At 44.7% G+C, this 25,322-nt stretch overlaps 2 protein-coding genes across 3 annotated transcripts in view; one reads left to right on the forward strand and one right to left on the reverse strand.

Moving 5' to 3' along the window:
• Positions 1-25,322, reverse strand: part of TGIF2 (TGFB induced factor homeobox 2) — a 371,431-nt gene that overhangs the window by 258,774 nt on the left and 87,335 nt on the right. The window lies entirely within an intron of this gene.
• Positions 1-25,322, forward strand: part of DLGAP4 (DLG associated protein 4) — a 334,346-nt gene that overhangs the window by 244,006 nt on the left and 65,018 nt on the right. For both annotated transcript variants that reach the window (XM_083746168.1, XM_083746161.1), the window contains 4 exons: positions 5,845-6,062; positions 13,455-13,569; positions 17,341-17,391; positions 19,019-19,265. In XM_083746168.1, coding sequence (XP_083602294.1) covers positions 5,845-6,062; positions 13,455-13,569; positions 17,341-17,391; positions 19,019-19,265 — 631 coding nt within the window. The remainder of the gene's footprint in view (positions 1-5,844; positions 6,063-13,454; positions 13,570-17,340; positions 17,392-19,018; positions 19,266-25,322) is intronic.

Below are 25,322 nucleotides of genomic sequence, written 5' to 3' on the forward strand. Positions count from 1 at the left end.
AACTGAGGTCAGTGTTCTATGCACCAGTCCCACTAAATGAGACTCACTTCCCTTGCTGAGAATAGAGACCCAAACTGTGCTCCTGGGAGATCCCACTGGCTCTCTGTGTCACAGTCTTCAGCAAACCGCACCATTTGCTCCTTTCCATATGCATGGAGTTGATCTAGTTTCTAGTAGAAGAGCTTTCTGACCTTGATATGCCCTTGCTGGTCTCCCATCTCTCCATTTTTCACTCACTTCCTTGCTGCTGCACACTCAAAATATATTTGGTCCTTTTCCAGCTCAGTTTCCTCCCTCTTCATCCATCAGGAACTGTGCCTAATTGGTAGAGAACATCAGAGAATACTGTGAGAAAGGAATGGCTGTTGAATTTTTCTCCCCCTGATAAAGCTTATGGTTTAATTTTGCTCTTTCAGAGAGTCTGCAAAGTCTATGCACACACACTTAAATATATGTACATAGATATATGTTACATGCATTCCTAGAAAGCAAAGTCACACATTCAGTTCAGGAAAGCCCTTCAGAAACATGGTTTGGAAGAATGGAAGACCACTTATGATGGTTATACACACATCACCAACAAAGAGGAAATGCATCACTGGGGGGGGGGGGTAAGGAGACAGATTAGCACATGCTAATTTATATCTACAGATGCAAGTTTAGAAAGAATTACTAAGACTGAAGCAGAAATACATCTCGCCATAGTGGGAAAGTCTAGTGCCCCAGTTCAAGAGCTCTTCTCTCCTTTCCTTTTTATTATTTATTGATATATACTGAAATAGAGGGACGCGGGTGGTGCTGTGGGTTAAACCACAGAGCCTAGGACTTGCCGATCAGAAGGTTGGCGGTTCAAATCCCCGTGACAGGGTGAGCTCCCGTTGCTCAGTCCCTGCTCCTGCCAACCTAGCAGTTCAAAAGCACGTCAAAGTGCAAGTAGATAAATAGGTACCACTCCGGCGGGAAGGTAAATGCCGTTTCCGTGCACTGCTCTGGTTCGCCAGAAGTGGCTTAGTGTGACATGACCCAGAAGTTGTATGCCGGCTCCCTCGGCCAATAAAGCGACTTGAGCGCCGCAACCCCAGAGTCAGCCACGACTGGACCTAATGGTCAGGGGTCCCTTTACCTTTACTGAAATATATCTATATCTATAGTGCACAGGGTAAAATTAGACATGAAAAAATGAGGAAGGAAAGGGGGGGGAAGAAAGAAAGAAAGAAAGAAAGAAAGAAAGAAAGAAAGAAAGAAAGAAAGAAAGAAAGAAAGAAAGAAAGAAAGAAAGAAAGATTGGTCAAAATGACTTTCTGATGGTGAGAGCTGTTTGACAGTGGAGCATCCTGCTTACTCTGCATCCACTGCACTCCTGCCACACAGGAAAACAGCATCCACACAGTGTTAACCACAATCCACATCCATCATGTATTCATCCTGTTGTTTCCTATGAATTGCCAGATTTTGATGCATTTTCCCCTCGAACCAGCTTTGAGTCTAATGGAGAGAAAAAATACAACCTTGCTGCGTTTTCATCCGGTAATGTGTACACAGCCTAAGTTGGCTACCCCTCTGGAAAGAAATGCACGTGTTTCCTAAACGTGGGGCTCTCTCCTTCACACTTGACACTTATTTATTTCAGATTTGGGAAGTGTTCACCTAAACGTGTAATGTGAGAAGCAGCTTCCAACTCGACTGCGAGCAGCTGGCAAAAGAGATTCCTCGGTTTCCTTCTGCCTGCTTCTCTCTGGTCTCGGATGTTTCCTGATTACACCTGACGGCGCTTTCCCTCCCCCAGCCTTACATTGGTCATGCAGCAGTGCATACTGCCACTTGGGAGAGCTGCTTTTCATCTCCAGGCAGGCAGGCAATTCTTCTTTTTTTCCCCTCCCGGTGTGAAATTAACAAGTTGAAGCAAAGGCAGGTCGGTAATCTCCGCCCCCCCCCCCAATGGTCTAATCTCCAGTCAGACATGACTCCAAGGCAGCTAGTGGTAAAGTGCTTTCAGAAGGCTTGTGTCTCCTTCATTAGGAAAGGTCAAAGCCAATCACCCCAGCGGTAGTTTGAGGAGAACAAGATACAGGAGTCTTATTAGGGTGATCTGTCACTGGAGCCTTTTTGCTTTCTACAAGAACAGGCAGAAGAATGCAACATCCACAAGCCCATCATGGACTTCTTTTGCTGCCACTTTCCCATCCTCTGTAGAGGCAGGTGGTTGGTGGCCCTGGAGGATGCACAAGAAATGAATGCAAATAGGCAACCTTGTGATATTTTCTGTGTGCTGAGACTGCACAGATCTCATATGTCAAGAATGAGGAGCCTGGGGTCCTTTGGATGCTGTTAAGCACCAGCTCCCATCCAACAACCTCTGTAGGACCACGTGTTCTCCATCCGTATCATATAAGAATACGACTTTCATCTGTGATCAGGATGGGCATGTGCCTTGCAATAGATTTTAAAGAATCATATTTATGTTTCTTTGAACTTTTTTTAAAATAAATGTCATTGTTTTATGTGTGTGTCCTGATTTACAGAGGACATCCTTTTAATTTGAGGGCACTGTTGCAGCTGTGCCACTTACTGGAGCAGGGTAGGGGTAGGGTATGGTATGGAGGCAGTGAGGTTAGAATTGTGCAGGTTCATCACACCAGCCACACCTGTGAACTGGGCTAGTTGGACAAAGAGTGTGCATTGAAATGTGGGGAATATTATGTTAGTTTTTTTCTGATTATAAAGCTAGTGCTTCTGTTCCATTTTCTAAAGTTCCTTTCATACTGCAGTACCAGTTGTGTTACGGAACTGTGGCATGTCATGCTAAATTTCATTCACACCATTGGGTAATGTCATTGCTCCCCTACTCTTTCTGCACCTGTGTATTTCTGTTCCCCCATCATTAACAAATGACAACAACATGAAAGAACTGTATGTGGGTATTTTGTTGTTGTTTAGTCGTTTAGTCGTGTCCGACTCTTCGTGACCCCATGGACCAGAGAACGCCAGGCACCTCTGTCCTCCACTGCCTCCCGCAGTTTGCTCAAACTCATGCTGGTAACCTCGAAAACACTATCCAACCATCTCGTCCTCTGCCGTCCCCTTCTCCTTGTGCCCTCCATCTTTCCCAACATCAGGGTCTTCTCCAGGGAGTCTTCTCTTCTCATGAGGTGGCCAAAGTACTGGAGCCTCAGCTTCACAATCTGTCCTTCCAGTGAGCACTCAGGGTTGATTTCCTTCAGTATGGAGAGGTTTGATCTTCTTGCAGTCCATGGGACTCTCAAGAGTCTCCCCCAGCACCATAATTCAAAAGCATCAATTCTTCGGCGATCAGCCTTCTTTATGGTCCAGCTCTCACTTCCATACATCACTACTGGGAAAACCATAGCTTTAACTATACGAACCTTTGTTGGCAAGGTGATGTCTCTACTTCTCAAGATGCTGTCTAGGCCTGTCATTGCCCTTCTCCCAAGAAGCAGGCGTCTTTTAATTTCGTGGCTGCTGTCACCATCTGCAGTGATCATTGAGCCCAAGAAAGTAAAATCTCTCACTACCTCCATTTCTTCCCCTTCTATTTGCCAGGAGGTGATGGGACCAGTGGCCATGATCTTCGTTTTTTTGATGTTGAGCTTCAGACCATATTTTGCGCTCTCCTCTTTCACCCTCATTAAAAGGTTCTTTAATTCCTCCTCACTTTCTGCCATCAAGGTTGTGTCATCTGCATATCTGAGGTTGTTGATATTTCTTCCGGCAATCTTAATTCCGGCTAGGGATTCATCCAGCCCAGCCTTTCGCATGATGAATTCTGCATATAAGTTAAATAAGCAGGGAGACAAAATACAGCCTTGTCGTACTCCTTTCCCAATTTTGAACCAATCAGTTGTTCCATATCCAGTTCTAACTGTAGCTTCTTGTCCCACATAGAGATTTCTCAGGAGACAGATGAGGTGATCTGGCACTCCCATTTCTTTAAGAACTTGCCATAGTTTGCCGTGGTCGACACAGTCAAAAGCTTTTGCATAGTCAATGAAGCAGAAGTAGATGTCTTTCTGGAACTCTCTAGCTTTCTCCATAATCCAGCGCATGTTTGCAATTTGGTCTCTGGTTCCTCTGCCTCTTCTAAATCCAGCTTGCACTTCTGGGAGTTCTCGGTCCACATACTGCTTGAGCCTTCCTTGTAGAATTTTAAGCATAACCTTGCTAGCGTGTGAAATGAGTGCAATTGTGCGGTAGTTGGAGCATTCTTTGGCACTGCCCTTCTTTGGGATTGGGATGTAGACTGATCTTCTCCAATCCTCTGGCCACTGCTGAGTTTTCCAAACTTGCTGGCATATTGAGTGTAGCACCTTAACAGCATCATCTTTTAAAATTTTAAATAGTTCAGCTGGAATGCCATCACTTCCACTGGCCTTGTTATTTGCAGTGCTTTCTAAGGCCCATTTGACTTCACTTTCCAGGATGTCTGGCTCAAGGTCAGCAACCACACTACCTGGGGTATACGAGACATCCATTTCTTTCTGGTATAATTCCTCTGTGTATTCTTGCCACCTCTTCTTGATGTCTTCTGCTTCTGTTAGGTCCTTTCCACTTTTGTCCTTTATTGTGGAAATCTTTGTACGAAATGTTCCTTTCATATCTCCAATTTTCTTGAACAGATCTCTGGTTCTTCCCATTCTATTGCTTTCCTCTATTTCTTTGCATTGCTCGTTTAAGAAGGTCTTCTTGTCTCTCCTTGCTATGTGGGTATACTGCCCCAAATTCCATCACTTTACTCCAGTGATTTTCCAGGTTAAAGGAGCTGCAAATGGAATTTTGCTGGAATAATAATCATAATTTTAAAAAAAATCTGAAATGAGCACTAAACATGTACTAATTTCCATTAATTTTCTGGAAGTCCATTTTATGTCATATGAAAGCTCAAATATAATGTCCATTTTATGTCATATGAAAGCTCAAATATAATGTGGAAATTAACAGTTTAGGGAAATGTTGGATGGATGTGAATGCAGCCATAAAAAGCTGGCAGGACAGCTTTCTGTATTTCTAACATACTACATGAGATGGATGCTTAGTCCAATCCAGCACAACTCTTCTTAATCTGTTTAAAAGGGTGGGGGACAAGGTCATTATTATGCACTGGAACAACATTAGAAAAGGAAAATTCATTGGACACTTACAGCACAATGCTTTACATGTCTACTCAAACATAAGTCCTGCTAAGTTCAGTATTTTTTGTTCCCAGGTAAATGAACGGAAAACTGCAACCCCTCAAACAATGCATTGTCCTTCTCTTTGCTTTTGTCTCATATCAGCCTTTGGTCAGGTCAGCAGGGAGTTCCCCAACTACATATAGCAAGGATGACATTTGCTAGCTAGCACATGATGGGAAAATAAAACTTAATTTCTCCCCCATGACCATGTGCTAGGAAAGACAGCTCTGTCATTTCATCATGGACCAGAGACTTTAGGATCAGTAAAAAACAAAAACACAAAATGCTTCACTTCAAGTACTTCGTGCCAAGGCTAAGGATTAACTAACTAACAGCTGGCATTATAAAGGTTAAGACAGATAATATAGGCTAAGAGGTGACTAAAAGTCAGGCTTCACAGCCTAAGCTGACCAAGAAGAAATTGCTTTGTGCTTACTCCGTTTAGCATTGGTAGTAACATGCATGTTGTTTACAAAGGCTTCCCTACCTGCATCAGTCTGCCTCGCCAGGAACCTGTCACTGTTAAATAGGTACAGGAGGCTGGACTGGATGAGTTGATGTCCTGCTCTTTTGTAGATCTCCAAATGGTCCCTCCATCTCCTGCTTTTTTCCTTTCCTTACCAAATGCTATCTCTGTGTTCTGTTGCTTTTGCAGGTGCCTCAGGGAGACTGGAATAATACCTTGACTAGGGACAAGGACAATGAAATCCCATGCCGGCGCATGCGGAGTGGGAGTTATATCAAAGCCATGGGGGACGATGACAGCGAAGACTCGGAAACCAGCCCCAAGCCATCCCCCAAAACTGCAGCACGGAGGCAGAGTTACCTCAAGGCCACTCAACAGTCGCTGAGCGAGCAGAGCACCACACACAGGTACTGCCTTCTTATTTCACTGCTACCTGGTACTCTGTGAATACCTGCATCTTTGGCATGGTGGTAATGGCTCAGGTGCCTCAAAGACTGACATCTATTGTGGCATTCCTAGATTTCACTGTTCAGTTTGTCCGACGCATGATGGGTTATTACTGGGTTACAGGCACAGGTGATAAGATGAGAGGGTGATAATTGCATCATTAATGGTGTTCATTCACAAAAACAGTTGTTGATAGTACAGAAATCCTGGCATTGGTGAGTCAGTTAACATATGTAACGAGTTTGATTCGTTTTTGTTTTTTTTTTATATATATATATAAAGGTTTATCACAATTTAATCCAAATCAATGAAATATAGTATGAGCTATATCCATCTTCTTCCTTCTCAGGGATGCTTAAAGGGCTGTAGGGAAGATGGAGACTATATGACCATTTGAAACCGGTGGGTGATAGAATGGCATTGTCACATGAATAGTATTCTGAAGCCAACCTAGAATTGTGACTCCTTTGTTCACAACCCTAAGGACCAAGCTTTTCACATTATATATTGTTCCATTCACGTATTTAGTACCCGATAGTGGGTCCCGCAGAACATTTGATTAAAGTGCATTTGTACACTTAAGCTAGGGCTGAGATGAGCACCATTTCACAGCTGATTTTCCTGGTCATGGTAGGAAGGATGAGGGTGCAAAAGATGTTGAGGTGGAACTTCCACAAAATTATTAGAACAAGATGTTGAGGTGTGCTTACTCCCTGCTAGGCATAGCTGTCAACTTTTCCCTTTTCTTGCGAGGAATCCTATTCGGAATAAGGGAATTTCCCTTTTAAAAAAGGAAAAGTTGACAGCTATGCTGCTAGGACAGAGGGATTGCAAGACCTCAGGCAAAAAATAAACAAACTGAGAGCCAGTCTATAAGTTATATTCACCACATGGGAGGTCCTGGAAATAGCCTCCACGCAGCTGGTGATTCCCAGCACAGCTGTAATGTGTAAAATGACATCATAAAAACATAAGAAGAACCTGCTAGATCAGGCCAGATGCCCATGGAAAGGTGGCAAACAGGACCCAGGCACAAGAGCACTCTCCCTTCCTTTGGTTTCCAACAACCAGTATATATAGAATTCTACAAGTTTCCATGCCCTGCAGTCAGCATGGAGACTAGTATAAAAAATGTTTAAGACAGCTTTATTGCCCCCCCCCCTATTTCCAATAGCATCCTTGTGAACATCTCCTTCATGCAAAGTGGCCCTTGAGAGTTTCCTGCCCATTGAGAGTTGGACTGGAAGGTGACTTTGACTGCACTTTATTCTCCATGTAGATTAATAGTTGATTAATAATAATAATAATAATAATAATAATAATAATTCATTATTTGTACCCCGCCCATCTGGCTGGGCTTCCCCAGCCACTCTGGGCGGCTCCCAACAAAGATTAAAAATACATTAAAATGTCACACATTAAAAACTTCCCTGATCTCTTCAGATCTCTTCCAAAAGTCAGAAAGTTGTTTATTTCCTTGACATCTGATGTGAGGGCATTCCACAGGGCGGGTGCCACTACCGAGAAGGCCTTCTGCCTGGTTCCCTGCAGCTTTGCTTTTCGCAGTGAGAGAACCACCAGAAGGCCCTCGGCGCTGGACCTCAGTGTCTGGGCAGAATGATGGGGGGTGGAGACTCTCCTTCAGGTATACTGGACCGAGGTTGTTTAGGGCTTTAAAGGTCAACACCAACACTTTAAATTGTGCTCGGAAATGTACTGGGAGCCAATGTAGGTCTTTCAGGACCGGTGTTATATGGTCTCAGAGGCTGCCCCCAGTCACCAGTCTAGCTGCCGCATTCTGGATTAGTTGTAGTTTCTGGGTCACCTTCAAAGGTAGCCCCACTTAGAGCACATTGCAGTAGTCCAAGCGGGAGATAACCAGAGCATGCACCACTCTGGTGAGACAGTCCGCGGGCAGGTCTAAGGTCCTACACTTTCCTTCCCAACCTTCTCCTGTCTGTACCCTGCTCATTCACCCCTGAGAGGGCAGAGGGATCTCAGTTCAAAAAGAACCCGCATATGCGAAATGTAGTAGCCAAGGCTCTAGCAGAATTGTTGATAGCTTTAGTAAATGGCCAATAAAGGAAGTCACCTGTCTTGCTAGTTTGTAAAAATGCAAGACCTAGTGCCATCTGCTGGCCACTGAGAAATAAATGTTGCTTCTGTATTTTAAGTACAGTACTGGCTTTGTGAAGCCCAGTTCAAGCTGCCAAGATACCAAGATACAAAGAGGATTTAGAACCATGTTGCCCAGGATGTTTTGAGAATGGGTGTTTATAAAATTACAAATACATTAACCAAATTGAGAGAAGTGCTTAAGGTTTTATGTACACAGACTGACGGGCTTGGATAGATGCAACTTTGAGGGCATAAGAACATAAAAAGAAGCTGCTGGGTCAGGGAAAAGGACCGACTAGACCAGGACCTGCTCTCACAGTGGCCAGCCAGAGGCCTCTGGGAAGCCTGAAAGCAGGACCTGAACACAACAGCCCTCTCCCCACTTCTGATTCCTAGCAGTTGGTATTCAGAGGCATGCTTCCTTTGACAGAGGAGATAGACTATAACCATTGTGTTTAGTAGCCATTGATAGTCTTCTCCTCCATTCATTTGTCTAATCCTCTTTTAAAGTCATCCAAGTTGGTGGCTGTGGCGATCACACAGGGTCCCCAGATGTTTGACGGTCTATTGATCCCTGTGCCACCATTGTGATTGCTTCCCCGCTGCCACCAATCCGTTTATCTTGGGTACACACGGAGTCCAGACAGTTGTTAACATTAAACCAAATAAACAAGTTTATTTTATAAGCATTAACAAGTTTACGGTTTCAGAGAATTTTTCTTGTCAGTTTCTTAATCTTAGTTTCTTTACTGACCTATACCTTCCTAATAACTTCTAACTGATTATCCCAGCTGTCTATCTGACTCCTCTTAACATATTCTCTCACTCTCTCACATCAAACTAGCCCAACCCACAGACTTATCCCGCCTCTCTCTTCTCTAACACCCGACTGACTCCTTAACAACACTAACTCTAACTCTAGCTCCTCCCCTTGGGTTTCCACTGGCCAATCACTTCCCACTCATTTAACCCTTTCCTTATGACCCAGCATGATGTCACCTAGGAGGGCAAATGCCACAGTGGCCATCACTACATCTTGGGGGAATGAGTTCCATAGCATCACTATGTGCTGCATGGAGAAGTACTTTATTTTATCTGTCCTGAATCTTCCAGCATTCAGATGTCCATAGGTTCCCATGTTAGGAAAGAAGAAAAACTTTTCCCCACCCACTTCACCATGCTGTGTATTATTTGATAAACTTCTATCCAGAGCCATCTTTCCCATTGGGTTTACTGACGTGTTGCGCCAGGGCACCGGCCTCTCAGGGGCGCCCCAGCAGGTGTGGGAGCTGTGCAGCTTTGTCAGTGGCCTCCCTTTTCCTTCCTGTACGCCCGCCAACTGCGGCCTGTCAACCATATGGCTGGTGGACGTGCAGCTTTCTTTCCAAGCCTCCGCGGGAGGAGAGCAATTGCCGCAGAGGCTTGGGAAAAGGTCAACAACTCTTGGAAACGGGGGCGGGGTGCCGGAGGGATCTTTGCACCATGGGCCCAAATATGCTTAAGACGGCCCTGCTTTTATCATGTCACCTCAAAGGCTCATCCAGATTCTGTTTGTGCCATAATTACCAGGCACAAGTTTGAGTGGTATTGATTTTGTCCCTCCACTTTCCCCGGGAAAAGCCACTGTTTACTGCTGAATTGGAATAAATGGCAGGTGGGTTTTGTTCAGATTCAGCAGAAAACAGTGGGTTTTCCAAGGGAAAGTGGGGGGGACTAAAGAAGAACCACTCAGACCTGTGCATGGAAATCATAGCACCAAGCGAAGTCTGGATGAGCCCTTGCCTCTTCCCCAATCTAAAACATCCCAGATGCAGCAAGCTTTCCTCACAGGGTAGTCACTCCATCCCCTTGTTTGTTTTGGTTTCCCTTTCCTAAAACTTTTCCGGCTTTGACTAATGGTACTGTAGGTATAAAGGTATCAATTCTGTAGGTATCAATTCTAAATTGATAGGGCAACACCTGCATGTATGGAGGTCTGTGTGCACATAAGAGTCCTGCCATTCACAAAAAAAGGCAGTAATTCTGGCCATGCAATTCTTTTTTTCCTTTTGGTTTCAAAAGTCTAAGGAGTCAAAAAGCTTCCTTGAAAAGAACAATGGTAGATTGACTGAGTTAGATCTGCCAGTGACAGAAGTCACATACAATATGTTTACAGTTGCAATCCAATGCACAAGTACCTAGGCATAAGCAAAAACCTTTATGTTCACCCTGGCTTTTTAAACACTGTAATTATTTTTTTAAAATCTCTTAAATCTCATATTATTAGTTTAGTCTCTGCTTTGACCATGGCATTCTATTTTTGTCCCACGGGATTATTCTGTGTGTGTGTGTGTGTGTGTGTGCGCGCGCGCGCGCGCACGCTGATGTTATTTCTTCCAATTTAATAGTTTATTGGATTGCTTGATTTGTGTTGTGTATCACCTAGAGGATTGGGCAAATAGGCCAATACTAAATAAATAAAATATTTCTGAATAAACTTGTTTAGGATCACACTAATAATAATAATAGGTAAAGGTAAAGGACCCCTGGACAGTTAAGTCCAGTCAAAGTCGACTATGGGGTTGCGGCGCTCATCTCGCTTTCAGGCCAAGGGAGCCGGCGTTTGTTCACAGACAGTTTTCCAGGTCATGTGGCCAGCATGACTAAACCGCTTCTGGCACAACAGAACACCATGATGTAAGCCAGAGCATACTGAAATGTTGTTTACCTTCCTGCCACAGTGGTAACTATTTATTTACTTGCACTGGTATGCTTTCGAACTGCTAGGTTGACAGAAGCTGGGACAAAGCAACGGGAGTTCACTCCGTCGCACAGATTCAAACCACCAACATTCTGATCAGCAAACCCAAGAGGCTCAGTGGTTTTAGACCACAGTGCCACATACGTTTAGGATCACACTAATAATAATAACAATAATAATGTAAACACTTCAGTCCTAAGCACACTTATTAGTAAACAATTCTCATAAATTGGCCTTGCAAAGAGATGGGCCATTAGTCTATATATCCCACTATCCCCTTCCCCAGTCTGATGCCTTCAGAATGTTCTGAACTCCTGTCATCTCTGACTCTTGGCCCTGCTATAATCCAAAATATCAGGAGGGCAGTAGGTTAGGGAATGATGGACAGCAACTAGCAGCACTCTCCAGAATTTCACACAGTCTTTCCCACAACTGCATGGAAAGACTCAGGACAGAAGCTGAGACTGTCTGCAATCGGATCATGCACTGCACCACCAAGCTACGGCCCTGCCATGATTTGCTCAGCTATCAGTTTTCTAGCAACAACAATGAGTTTTGTTTTAAATGCAGCCTGTTGGAGTCTTGGAGATGTGCTTAGCAAAATGAGTTTGAGAGAGCAAGAGCTCCCCTGCAGCTTCATTCTTCAGCATGACAAGTACAAGCTATTATGTGATGTGCTCTGGCTGTATGTGGAGCGTGGCTGTCACCCAGTGGCCATTTTGTGCTGCTTCTTCTGCCTAGTTTGTGTGTCTGTTCTTATAAGCCTTTCCTTGTGATAACTGAGGACCAAACAAGATGTAGTGTTAAATGCGTATTTAGCAACGACTGGTGGCCATGGGTATTGATGGGTACTGGAGCCAGAGCCAATGGCAGGCAGCGCCACCTTCTGACTGGCTATAAGAAAGAAGGCAGGAAGGTGGAGACTGGCCATGGGCATGCTGAAATTGGTGGGATAGTGCCCCCATTTGTTTTAATGCACCAGCCTCCTTAAAAAAAAATACCAGTAGCAGCCACTGGCGTTGCAGCAGATGAGGAGGAGATTAACCATTGTCTCTCATGCTGCAGTCCTGATCAAAATTGCCCCTTTGACACTGCTGTTTGCTTTGGAAGAAAATCCCCCCACTGTTTCCATAAGTACATTTTATCCATTGTGTGATTTATTTCCATAACCAAGATTTTAGGTGACAGTAGCACAATACGCACAATATGCGGGTTGCGCTGTGGGTTAGATTACAGAGCCTAGGACTTGCCAATCAGAAGGTCGGCAGTTCGAATCCCCGCGACGGGGTGAGCTCCCATTGCTCGGTCCCTGCTCCTGCCAACCTAGCAGTTCAAAAGCACATCAAAGTGCAAGTAGATAAATAGGTACCGCTCCGGCGGGAAGGTAAACGGCGTTTCCGTGCACTGCTCTGGTTCGCCAGAAGCAGCTTAGTCATGCTGGCCACATGACCCGGAAGCTGTAAGTCGGCTCCCTCGGGCAATAAAGCGAGATGAGCGCCGCAACCCCAGAGTTGGTCATGTCTAGACCTAATGGTCAGGGGTCCCTTTACCTTTTGTTGTTGCTGTTTAGTCGTTTAGTCATGTCCAACTCTTCGTGACCCCATGGACCAGAGCACGCCAGGCACTTCTTTCTTCCACTGCCTCCTGCAGTTTGGTCAGACTCATGCTGGTAGCTTCGAGAACACTGTCCAACCATCTTGTCTTCTGTCATCCCCTTCTCCTTGTGCCCTCCATCTTTCCCAACATCAGGGTCTTTTCCAGGGACCTAGCACAATCTGCTGTTGGTATGTCCTGGAAGGGATAGTTTTGCTTCTGGTAAATTGGCTGTGCTGCTGTTTGTTCCCCTTTAAACATCTGACAACATGCTTGTTCTTGCACAAGGGCAGGACAATGAAAAAAGAGCAGATCTGAGGGGAATTGTAAACAAAGCAAAACTATTAACCAACAACATCCATATGTTGAAAGAGGAGGAGCTGATTACTAATTACAACCTCTAATAGACCTGCACAACTGTATTCTACATAGTGATTTACTGTCCTGGGAAAGTATAGCATTCACCCTAGGTACAAAATATTGCACTCTGAGTGCTTGGACACTAAAATAACCAAGCAAAAAAAGAGGGGGGACTATCTGCCTGCAGACTGTCTGCAACAAATGTGTATTTGTAGCACCAAAAATGGTCATGCCGGAAGGCCCTAGATGACTGATTTGGGAGGGTGCCTTCCTAATGTCACATGGCTGAAGTGCATTGATTAATCTTTAAATGCTCTATTTGTTTTTGCTTCCATGTCTTCTACAACAGCCTAGTGTTAAGTAGAGCAGAGGATGATTTGTGTTAGGCAAGGCTTGAGATGCATTAGTTGGTAACTCTGACAAATCCGCAGTGTGCAGGGAACTCTGGCAATACCTGATTGTCACCAAGATCCACAACTGATTTTGTCTCTCCTGTTGTTCATGTGATCATCATCTCAGACTCTCTGTCCTCATTCCACAGGAGTCTGGACCGACTTGATTCGGTGGAGATCCTTTTGCCTCCAAAATTCCCAAGCTGGGAGGAAGAATACAACCAGATCGCAGACAACCTTAATGAGTCCAGTTGCATCAACCAGGTAAGAGCCAGCAGTTCACAGCACCAAGGAGGACCAGCCTGAGAGTGGGGAAGGAGCAGTAAGGTGGGGGGAGGTGGCTTTATATAAGATCATTTGCTCACATTGCAGCTCAAAACAAATTTTGCATTTCCCACATTGGCCAGAATGTGAAGTCAATCTCTTCTGCTTCCGATTGCTGTCAATACAGTACTTGAGCACAAATATCTCAGAAGAGGTTCAAAGGCAATATGTGTTGTTTATATTATTATTATTATTATTATTATTATTATTATTATTATTATTCTGACTCTATCCTCCCCAATAAATACTCAGCATTCTGTGGCCACTGAGCATGCTCAGTCCTCATTGGGTTGTTTTGGGGTCCTTCCTTTCCCTTTAGGGTTGGCCCCTGCTTCTTCTGCAAACCTTGGTATTTCCCCAAGCTGGCTATTACGTGTGTGTGTGTGTGTGTGTGTGTGTGTGTGTGTGTGTGGATTGTGCTGTTTGGCCTGCATAAGGATTGGCACAGAGAGAATCAGTTCACTACTAGTATATAGGATGATAAGATGAACCTTGCTGGATCAGAATAAAGTTCCATCTAATCCAGTGTCTTGGATCAGACAATGGACAAGCTGATGCCTCTAGGAAGCCAGCAAGGTATGGAGGTGACAACCTTCCCCTTCTGTTTGCTTGTCCCCCGGCAACTGGCCCCTGAAGCTGGAGGTTCCCTGTAGCTAACAGCCACGGATGGACTTAACTTCCTGAACTTGTCCGTGTGGGAACAAAACTAAAGTGGGTGAGGTCAAAGCTGGCAGTGGATGGAGCTACTCCACACTCCCTCACACACTTGCATGAACACTACACCCACATCTCTCACACACATGCATACATGCCGCCCATCTTTCTTTCACACACTGTGTATATCTCTCACAGACACTCTTGCTCAGGGGGATGCAAAGGGCTACCCCACACACTCTTTAGCTGTTCTAGAATCATTGCCACCAAGGGCCGGATCCTGTGGCATGGTGATTAGCTTTACACTACTTGAACACATGTTGAAAGAGTGACTGAGGCAGTTAAGTGAAAAAGAGAGGCCTGCACCTTTCATAGTTGTGTAGAAGGGGGGGTCCCAGCAGGTGCTGGGGGGGGAGCAGGTATCTCTCTTCTAGCCAGCTCTTCAAAGCACAGGAGCCTTGTCTTCTTTTGTGTCTGATGTGTGTGTATGGATGTGAATTCTTTGAAAAGTGGGTTTAGCCAGCTGGTGAAAACCTTCACAGGACCAAGAATGACATCAAAATCCTGTGTTCATGTATACTGAGTAAACACATCACCAAGCAGAAGTTATTAATACATTTTACTGGAAGACCAGCATTGACTCTGTACCACAAGGGATGGATCACATGTGAGATTCAAATACAGGCACAATATTTGCTTTTGTGATATTTCTCTATACCTTCCATTTGTCTGGTGTCTCCCCCTTTATAAAAAAAATACTTTGTGAAGCTGTTTGAGATCCTCAGGAAAGAGGCTATATTATATTTGTCCAATAAGAAACAATCAGCAACCATGTCTTGGATGTTGCAAATCAAGCGCATCAAACTCCTTTAAGAGTAGCAAGCACATTATTCTTCTAAGTCTCAGGTAGCAGAAAGGTTTCGATTTGTTACATTTCTGTATCACTTCCCAACACACACAAACACATCCCCAAAGCAATTTACAGCCAGAGCAAAAACAGGGTTATGAAAATGCACAAGCTTATCAAAAGCATAGGGTAGCATTTGATGGTAATCCTACTCATAGCAAACCCACTGAAGTTAACAAACATAACTAATTTATGGTTCATTAATTTCAGTGGGTCTACTCTAAGCAGTTGAACACCATCTATAGGCCCACCCTCTCAAACCCTGAGCCAACCCTGATTCACAATTGTAGTAGTGTTTTGTGGGAGGGTTTGTTTGAAATCTGCCAGCATTGTTGAAAGGAGATCACTATGACATGATTCTCTATTGATACAATTGACCACTGAGCCAGCCTACCAGTAATCCATGAGCCCAGCCCTCAAATTTTGCTCATGGTCATGTGCTTCTGCGGTGGTTGAAACGTTGTGAATTTTATTCTTGCTGTGAGGCTATCAGTGAGATTTTATTCTTCAGGGCTTTCCATAAAGAAGCTGCATCCTAGAGATTCTGCTAATGCCTGAAGAGAAAGAAGAAAATACAATTACTCATGAGCCATTTAAACCCAAATTACATGAAAATTGATATGCATATGATAGGAGATAGGCATCTATACAAAATACCAACATTAACCTTTGCCATTTTAAGCAAGCAGGTTCTTAGATTGTCGTTTTAAACCAAATGTTAATTTTTGAATTTTCAAAAGGTTTTCATTTCCTACCATATGCACAAACCTGCTTTCATTTCTGAACAGTATTATCTCTCTAGAAAGCACTTAGAAATGGCTTATGTGGCCTTTTTCCCGCAACAAGAAAAAATGAGAATTTTCCTATCCAAATCTGATTAATTTAGCACCAAGAAAATTGCAAAGGAACTTCCTTTGTTCCGAATACATTTCTCAATGGCTCAGTTTGGATTATCTTTCCTAGATTTTTTCCAGCATGAGGGAAACAAGAAGTTCTGGAATCTACTTCATCAATTCCATTTTAATGAAGTGTAACAACCACATGCACCTAGTCTTAAGAGTTCTCAAATTGGACCACACAGCGATTCCTGCTGAGTCCAGGTGGGATGTACAACCCCATCTAAGGCTCCAACCCTATGCAAACGCCTTTGGGAATAAGTTCCACTGACCTCAGCAGAAGTTCCTCCAAAGGCTCAGTCCTTTTATTAAGAATTCTGAGTCCAAGCTCTTCTACTTAGATTATGCTTTACTAGCATAATCATTCTCCACAGAGTTGTAGGTTAACTCTATACAGATCTGAATGGCCATTAGAATGGAAAGGGAAAGAATGAGAGAAATGTAATGTGTTGGCAGCAACCAGTCTGTTGGGGAGTGTGCTACTTGCTGAGGCAAATAACTCAGGTGAGGAGTTTATCATTAAACAGGGTATCATAGCTATGATAAAGGAACATCTTGCCTACAATGGGTTCAGGTGTTTTGCTGTTTTTTGACTAGATCTTCATAATGTGGTGGTAAGGGTCTGACAAAGCAATCAATATAATACCTGCACTATGTGTATCCTAGTAGATTAAATTGAAAATACTTGTATCAGTGGTAGCTTGATGAGAACCAGTCTATTGGTGGTGAGAAGAACTAATCAATATACAAACACAGCCATTCTGGGTGTAGGAATTGTGCTCATGATTTTTGAATGATCTTGTTAGAAGAGCATATAGAATGCTAAGATCTGTAAAGATTCAGATTGGGCAACACAAACTAAGTACCAATATTGTGGAGCTTTGTACCTCTTTTCCAGTTCCCAGACAATTCCTATTATTTGGACTTCAGAATTTTGTATTATTTATGGCAATTGGAGAATAGGCTTTTGCTGTAAACTGTGAAAGGTTGACTGATCACCCTTGTATTAAAAATAAGTTTTTGTCAAAGTGTTCACTGTAACCAGGGGCTGATCTTTTTGTCTGTTTTGTTTGTGTTGATTTTTGTTTCACTGTGCTTGGTTAGTTTCCTCATGAGCCTTTGGCTTGGACGTCATGGAGCAAAACTGTTACATGGTCACCACTGTCACTCTTTGATCCCTGTAGAGTGCTTCTGTACAGAAGCAGTGAAATCCCCATCCCTCACGCTTTAATCTTCTCCAACTCTTTCTTCCAGATGTTTGGACAACCCTCATTTATCCCACAGATATTTACACAAGGAGAGCAGGTACTGTCATCTGACAAATCTTCTACTGCCCCTTACATGCACAAAGGAAGTTACCTTATACATCCAGGCCACTGATCCACCTACTTAAGCACTGGCTGCAGTGGCTGGCATCAGCTCTCCAAAGTCCCAGGCAGGATTCTCTCCCAGCACTTTAATGTGCTTACTGGGTATCAAACTTTCTGAATAGTTGTGCTGCCTTTTAGAGACCGTTGCACAATATTTGAGGCTGGGCTGCCTGTTGAGAGGAGGTAAGAGGAACTGGGGTGAGCTGAGTGAAGTAGCAGAGAGTCTGCATCTTATTCCGAGGTGGATTGGTGGTGGCAGATGTTCCCTGCTGCCTTCAGTGCTGGAGTGAGGCTCAAGCTAAATCTTCTTGTGACAGGGTCTGACCTGGCTCAAAATCAGTAGATATGAAGGATACCTTTGGAAATCAGAGAAGGAACCCATCTTAAAGATTTATGCCCTGTATGGAGGGATCAGGAAAAAGGACAAAAAATAATCTGGGTTAGGTTAAGAAAACAAGTGGCCCTTACTGCTTCAGTTTAAATTGTTCTTTATTATGCATTGATTCCCTACGAAGGTTTAAATATATGGATATCTTGTTCAACTGGCGTCAGCCACACCAAGGTTAGTGGCGGAAACTGGGCTTAACAAACATGCGAAAGCATCAGCATCATACTGAAAGGGCTTTACGACAAATGCTATGTAGGAACAGCTGGGATAGGATGGAAAACATTAGCCCCTGCTGTGTTCCTCTGCATAATCTGAGAAGAATCTTTTAGCTTAGAACTGGATGTAAATATGATAGGCTTTGGTGAAATGAATAGAATTAATTCTTCCCAATTATAAACATGACCCAGGAATAGATTATTAAATTTGGGGACATATGCGGAAGCTTAAGAGTTGCTGAGCATCACAGAGTGATTAATGTGCTTTTGGGTTCTTTCTCCCTAAGCTTACCTGGGCATTGTAACATCCTCATTCACAGAAATTCCATGTCCCCATCCTTTGAGGATCTCAAATAACTTTATATCACCATTGAACTAGTCTCACAGCATCCTTGCCCAGCTTGTGATGCACCAAGCTTGAGTACAACCCAGAAGCAATGTATGGTGGTGACCCATCAGAGGCTTGGTGAACTTCCTGGCTCTTCTGCTGCCTGATTGGCAGTGCCAAAGCACAGGTACAGACAAGCACCTCACAAACAAGAATGCAGCAGAGCTGGTGGCCTGCGTCGCTATCTCGGCTACAAGTTGTGCTTCTTCTGCTTTGAAGTCAAGAAAAAATGGACCTGTGTCAAAAGCCAACAGTACATTATTTAAAGCAGGAATGGGGAACCTGTGGCTCTCCAGATCTTGTTGGACAATAACTCCCACTGGCTCCTGCTGGCAGGGCCCAATGGCCAGGGATAGTGGAAGCTGTCATCCACCAACATCTAGAGGGCCATATGTTCCCCATTTCTGATTTGAAGAGAAGAACCTTCAACCACTGCATTCCACATACTAACTTATAAATTCATACATTTTACCAACACAATAAATGCATTCAAGCAAAAAGGGAGGGGAACCCATGAGATCATATCTGGGAAGTTCTTTTGGCAGGAGAATGACCAGCTTTGTTCTTGCAGGCAAGAGAACCAGAGCTGAACGACCAATATGAGGGGATGTGCGAATCAGCCTACAGCGAAGCAGAATCGGCCACTGTAGAAGTCCTGGACCTGCCTCTTCCCAGTTACTTTCGCTCCCGGAGCCACAGCTACCTCCGAGCAATCCAGGCAGGCTGCTCCCAAGAGGAGGACACCATCTCAGTGCGGTCTCTCTCTCCACCCCCAGCCAACAGCATCAGTGGCAGTCGGACGCTTCCCAGCAACAGCAGTAAGTCTGACCATATGGAGCTGGAGTGGAGGGGAGCGGGAACTGGAGGGGGTGGCCAGACATGGCTTGGCTAGAGTGTGATGAACTTTGTAAAGAGAGTTTTGAGCACAACATAAATTTCCAGGTCGGTGTTGCTTCAAAGAAGCAGTGACTGGGTTTTTCCATACGCACTGAATGGGGGATTTGGATCTGGTTTCAATTAACGTAAGCATTTAGAAGTTGACCTATCTATTTATCAACTTTTTATATCTTATATTCTATTTCTGTATCAGCGCTACAGAGAATGATTTGACTCAAAAATCAGAGTGCAATCCAGCCAAAGTTCAGTATTATGGAGGAGTCTTTCTCCTCTACAGTGGTACCTCGTGTTATGTACTGTCCCCCTTATGAATGCTTCAGGTTACATGCTCCAATAACCCGGAAGTAGATGCCCCTTGTTGTGAACTTTGCCCCAGGATGCAAGCAGAAGTCGCGCTCCAGCAGTGCGGCAGCAGTGAGAGACCCCATAAGCGAAAGTGCGCCTCATGTTACAAGCCATTTCCGGTTACGAATGGACCTCCGGAACGGATTAAGTTCGTAACCAGAGGTACCACTGTATTCCCTTTATGCCACATTGCTAGGCACTTTCTGTTTCAGTGTGGCATAGAAATGCTTCTTTTCCATACCCTAGTATGAATATATCTAAATGGGATTGTTTGATTGTAGTGATATCCTAAAGGAATATATATAATAACTCCTCCTCATGTACTTGGGAGAAGCATAGAATTGTGGAGTTGGAAGGGACCCTGAGGATCATCTAGTTTGACCCCTTTCAGTGCAGGAATATGCACCTGTTCCATACAGGGATTGAATCTGTGACCTTGGCATTATGAGCACCACGCTCGGTGTTAAGATCCGGCCAGCAGTGGTTTCAAATCTTATCTTGTCCACCATCAAGGGCTAGTTTCCTAGGCACGACAAGTTTAAAACAATCTTGGAAACTGACTGTTAATACAGGGTCTGCCGAAGATTTTAATCACCACTAGTTGTTCCGTAATTAACTGGGCTGCCACTGCAAGCTTCTGTCTAGGCAAGGGCCACTGATCCACCCATACGGGGGTGTCTGTGGTCCAGCAGAGAGAAAGCGCAGTCCGGGGCATGGCAGGGGCAGCCCTCAGCATAAATTTGTAGAAATTGTAGTTTCCGCTGCAGCAAGCAGATCTCGCCCCCAAAGGGAGACGGGAATGTCCAGAACCAGTGGTAAGATAGTCATCTCAAAGCCTTGTGAGCCTTGAATCAAAATAGGGTTCCTGCTGCGTCGGGCAGCTGCAGCGCCACCAACGCCAATAACAGAGGAAGCTGGCTCAAGTGGCCAGGCGGAGGGCCAATCCTTAATAGCAATCACAGAACAGTCTGCCCCCGTGTCCAAAACCCCTTCAATCGTGCGACCCCCAAGGGTCATCTGGATCTTTGGACGCTTCTCTGTGACTGGGAAGGTAGCAGCAACAAGGGGGTCATGGTCCTGGGTTGGCCCTGGGACGCATATGAGCTTTGCTATAGGAGAACCTGATTGCAAACGTGCCTGGCGATCAGAAAATACAGTCACATAGGGGTCATTTTGTTGTAATCCATGTAAAACATCTGGAACAAGGTGAATCCCATGCTGCAAAACCTCTGACAGTGGAAAAACAAGGCACTGTGCTGAAGAAGAAAAACCAGCCTCTAATGACACTCTGACTTGGTGTGGTACATAGGGGACTGGCAGGTATAAGTCCTGAATTAAAAGGAGGCGGGGCAAGGCCGGAGGTGAGATGGCTGGAGAATGCGCTGGATCCCCTATTGTTGAGCCTGGGCCCGGGGTGGGCCCGACTGCCGGTTTCCCGTCGGTTGATTTTGCTGGTTCTGTTGAGGCGTGGCGGAGCGACACTGATTGGCCCAGTGGAAACCTTTTTTGCAAATGGGGCATTTTGTGCTAGGACGACTTTGCTCTGTATTAGATCTGCACTGTGCACGAAAATGGCCCACTTTGCCACATCCATAGCAGGTTTTATCCTTTGCAGGATTTTTGGACACAGTGGAGGATAGAGCTGCGGCTAGCAAGCGAGCTTTATGTATCTCAGTCCCCACCGATTGGCAGGCTTTAAGCATATCTGCAATGGCTACATTGGGAGTTGCCAGCAAAGGGCGTAGTGCTTGCTTACAGTCCTCATTCGTATTATCAAACGCAAGCTGGCGGACAATCACTGCTTGGGCTGCTACGTCCTGAACTTGCCGTTTAAGGGTGTTATACAAGCGATCGACAAATTGTCCATAGGGCTCTGTAGGACCTTGTCTAACGCTCCCCCATCGGCCATCGCGCTCAGTTTTGTCATCAGGGACAGAAGCCAAGGCCTCCTGAGCAGCAGCCGTAGTGGCCTCCCAATATTGAGGATCGAGAGTTAGTTGTTGGGCAGCAGTAAGAAAATTGCCTCCTCCCGTTAATCCATCGAGGACATCAGCTTGGGTTAACATGACGGGGGGTTGCGGTGGTGCGGCACCAGCAGCGGCAGCAGCCAAAGCAGCCTGATGATTAGCCAATGCAACATTATTAAGATTATTCCTAATCCCATCTGCACGACGTTGGCAGGCCCAGTGCCAAGCTTGTATAAACAAAATCATTTGATGAGGCTGCATTACAGTGCGGGCCAACAGCTTAACATCCTCTGGTATCAAATTTTGTTGAAAAATAGTGGCAAACAAGCCCAAGGTGTAAGGAGATTGCAAGCCATTGTTCTGGACAGAGGAATACAGTTCTTTTATGAATCTCAAATCAAACTGTTCGTGCCGGGCTGGGCCTCCCCCTGGCGCGGCAGGAGCAATCACAGGAAAAAGATTAGGAGTTGTAGAATCAAAAGCTAGCAACGGAGCAGCGGCGCGAAGAGATTCTTGAAGTGGGGTGGAAGCGGTGCCAGATGCCTTGGGCGGAGGAGGTGGAAGAGCGGGGGGTGCTGCAGAATTTGAAGAATGCAGGGGAGTGACAGGAGGAGCCGAAGGGCAAATGTCCGGTGGTTTAGGAGGCAGGTTTGAGGCAGGCAAAGCGGGAGCTGGGAGGGCAGGCGAAGAAGCTGTTGCGGCAGCCAGAAGAATGTTTGAAGGAGTTAAGCACGACATAGCTTTGTAGACGTTAGACCAGGCATGCAAAACTTTGACATCAATCTGAGGATGATTTTGAAAGAAGTGTCCAATTTTTTTCCAATCGTCTAACGCATAATTTCCGTCCTGGGGGAACCAGGGACAGTGAGTGTCCAGGGCTATTATAAGGGACTTAAGGTCAGCTTTCTGAACAGCAAGGTTGTTACTGGCCAAAAGGAATTTAAGGTCTTTATAAAAATTTTTCTGTGGTGCAGAGAGAGACTTTCCCATGATTGCAAGAGTTGCAAAAGAGCAGGGAGCACTTACCGGAGGGATCCTTAGGAGGATGAGGGAGGCGCCTTTTGCCCTGTCCGGGCGGAGATAAGTGCTGATAAATCCGTAACGTAGTCCAGAATCACATTCACACGGGAGCTCTCACCGGGGATCCACAACGTGGATGAACGACGCGTCTGCAGTCCTGGCAGGCGAGGTGAGGCTGAACGTTGTAAAACAGCATGAAGTCCGAAAGAAATCACACGGGAGCACTCATCAGGGATCCACTACGTGGATGAACGACGTGTTGGTGAGCGCTGAATAAGACAACGTGAAGTCCGAAGGCCTCACACGGGGCACCAATTGTCGAGTTGCAGCTCGGCATTCAAGGAAAAATCAGTCTCACACCATAGTAGGTTCCGAAATATGGCCGCTCCTAGGGCTCATGCAGCACAGCTTTTATTGTGTGAAATCAGAAAGATACAAAATACAAGCCAAGCAATTTGTTCTAGCAAGCAGATAAGGACCTTCGCACTAGATCAGGCCATGCCACGTTAGCCAATCATATAGGACAGCACGAGCTGTCCACGCACTGTTCATGCTCCAAGGATGCTTCTAGCTATGAAATCACCCTGTAACAATAAGAACCTTGCTTATGCTCTCATGTACAAGCAATCATTTTCCCACAAGCTAGCAACGGCACGTGACTTTAAATGTTCGTGAAACAGCTGGTCAAGTACTATATGATGCCAAGAGGTCTCTCTTTCCACCCGTAATCCTCTTACTCACAGCAAAGGATTCTTTTTTTTTTCCCCACAGATGGGGTGGGGCCACAAGCACAGTAAGCTAAGAGCCCAGTCCTTGCTTCATTTTGTCTCTCCAGACAACAGTTGGGTTGGGTGGGTGTGCTTTTCCACTGATTTCATTTGGAACATCACCGAGAAGTCTGTGCTAATGGACTTCTCTCAACATCCCACCTTAGAAAGTCTCTAGAAAGAGACTTAGCTGTGAGTGTGAACCTGTCTCACTTAGCAAAATGTCAAAACCTGGCCAAGATGTGTCATAAGGAGGGACTGTTACAAACAATTTCTTTAAGGACGGCCTCATTTTGAGGCCTCTTTGCATTTAACACTGTTTGTAAATGAAAGATAGCAGACTGGTACTTTGCTGACATTAAATATACAGTGTACGGTATATACACAGAGGAGCCCATATTATTAGTCTGTCATTAGCCTTCCCCAACCTGGTGCCCTCCAGGTGTCTTAGACTTGAACTCCCATGAGCCACAGACAGGTTGGCCAGTGGTCAAGGATAATGGGAGTTATAGTCCAAAACATTTTGGTGGGCACAAGGCTGTGGAAGGCTGGTCTAAATGCTTTATCAGAATTACAGCCTTATCTCTAGTCTTGTTTATCTAGTTCATTTTGTCCTGTGGGAAACATTCATAGGACTCCAGGCAAATGCTGCAATCTTACACACATTTACTTTGGAATTAGCTCTAGCGAAGAACTTCTGTGTAAAAATGCAAAAGGATCAAGCTCTTAATTACATATTTCCTGTTCAGCACGCACTCTGCCCAGTACAGTCCATGTAAATGACACTAGATTAGTCCAAGGATTCTATTATATGAGTGTTCCTCAAATCTAGTTCTCCTGAACTCAAAGGTGTGTTTAGCCATTCAAATACTTTGACAGGATGGCATCCTTCCTACGTCTCCCTGCTGTTCTTCAGAAGACAGCTTAACCTGAAATATTTTTCTTCCTGCATATGTAATACGACGGTTGCAATTGTCACTGTGCTTGTGTGTTTGGACGACTGCATTAAAATTGTAGAGCATATAATTTGTGCACTGAAAAGAAAGCTGCTCAGGCTGCAATCAGCATGGGATTTGTGGCTTTTGGGGATTTATGGCTTGTCTCGTGAAAAATAAATTGCACTTGGCAGTGAGATATAAATTCTGATGCTGTTAAGACACTGTTCTGCTCTTTCCTTTTGACGGAATAGGAAAAGGATTTAAATTCCTGTTGGCTGAAGACATCAGCCTCATGTGCCCCCGACATCTGAATAGACTCTCTTGGCGTATATTAAACATTGGGCTGCGTTAACGAGCTCACAGATTGCGCTACAATTACACTTTCAGCATTTTTTTAAAAAAAAAATTCAGCTACAATGACAGCTTTTTGTAGGCTGAGATTTCTGTCGTTTGCAGGCAAAGCCTCTGGCCTTTGAGAGCTGCATAACAGGCAAAGTTCAGCTAAAGGGTTAACCTTTCTAAAAGTCTGCTGGAAAGCTTTATATTATACCTAAATGGGATTGACACATGATTACACCTATCCCAGTGCTTCTCAGGCAGTGGGTTAAGATCCACCAGTGGACCTTGGTGTACTTTCAGATGAGTCTTAGCACCACAGATTCCTCCTCCCCAACCCCAACCCCCACTGTTATCCCTGTGGCATAACCGTTTGTTTAGACCAGTGGCAGCACCAGCGAATCCTTACATGCTGAGTAAAGGGGCCAAGGGACAAGTTCAGGTAGGGAGAAGAGGGAAGGAAAGTTTCCCTCCTCTGCTGTGAAGAAACCAGAAGACATGTGGAAGGAAATTAGAAAGTGAGAAACGAGATCACCATTCGTTATTGTTGCTGGTGTTGTTAAATAAATGAATTGGGAATAGAAAAGGAGGAGATAAGTGGAAAG

Source organism: Podarcis gaigeae (assembly GCF_964106915.1).
Source record: "Podarcis gaigeae genome assembly, chromosome: 6".
NCBI lineage: Eukaryota > Metazoa > Chordata > Lepidosauria > Squamata > Lacertidae > Podarcis > Podarcis gaigeae.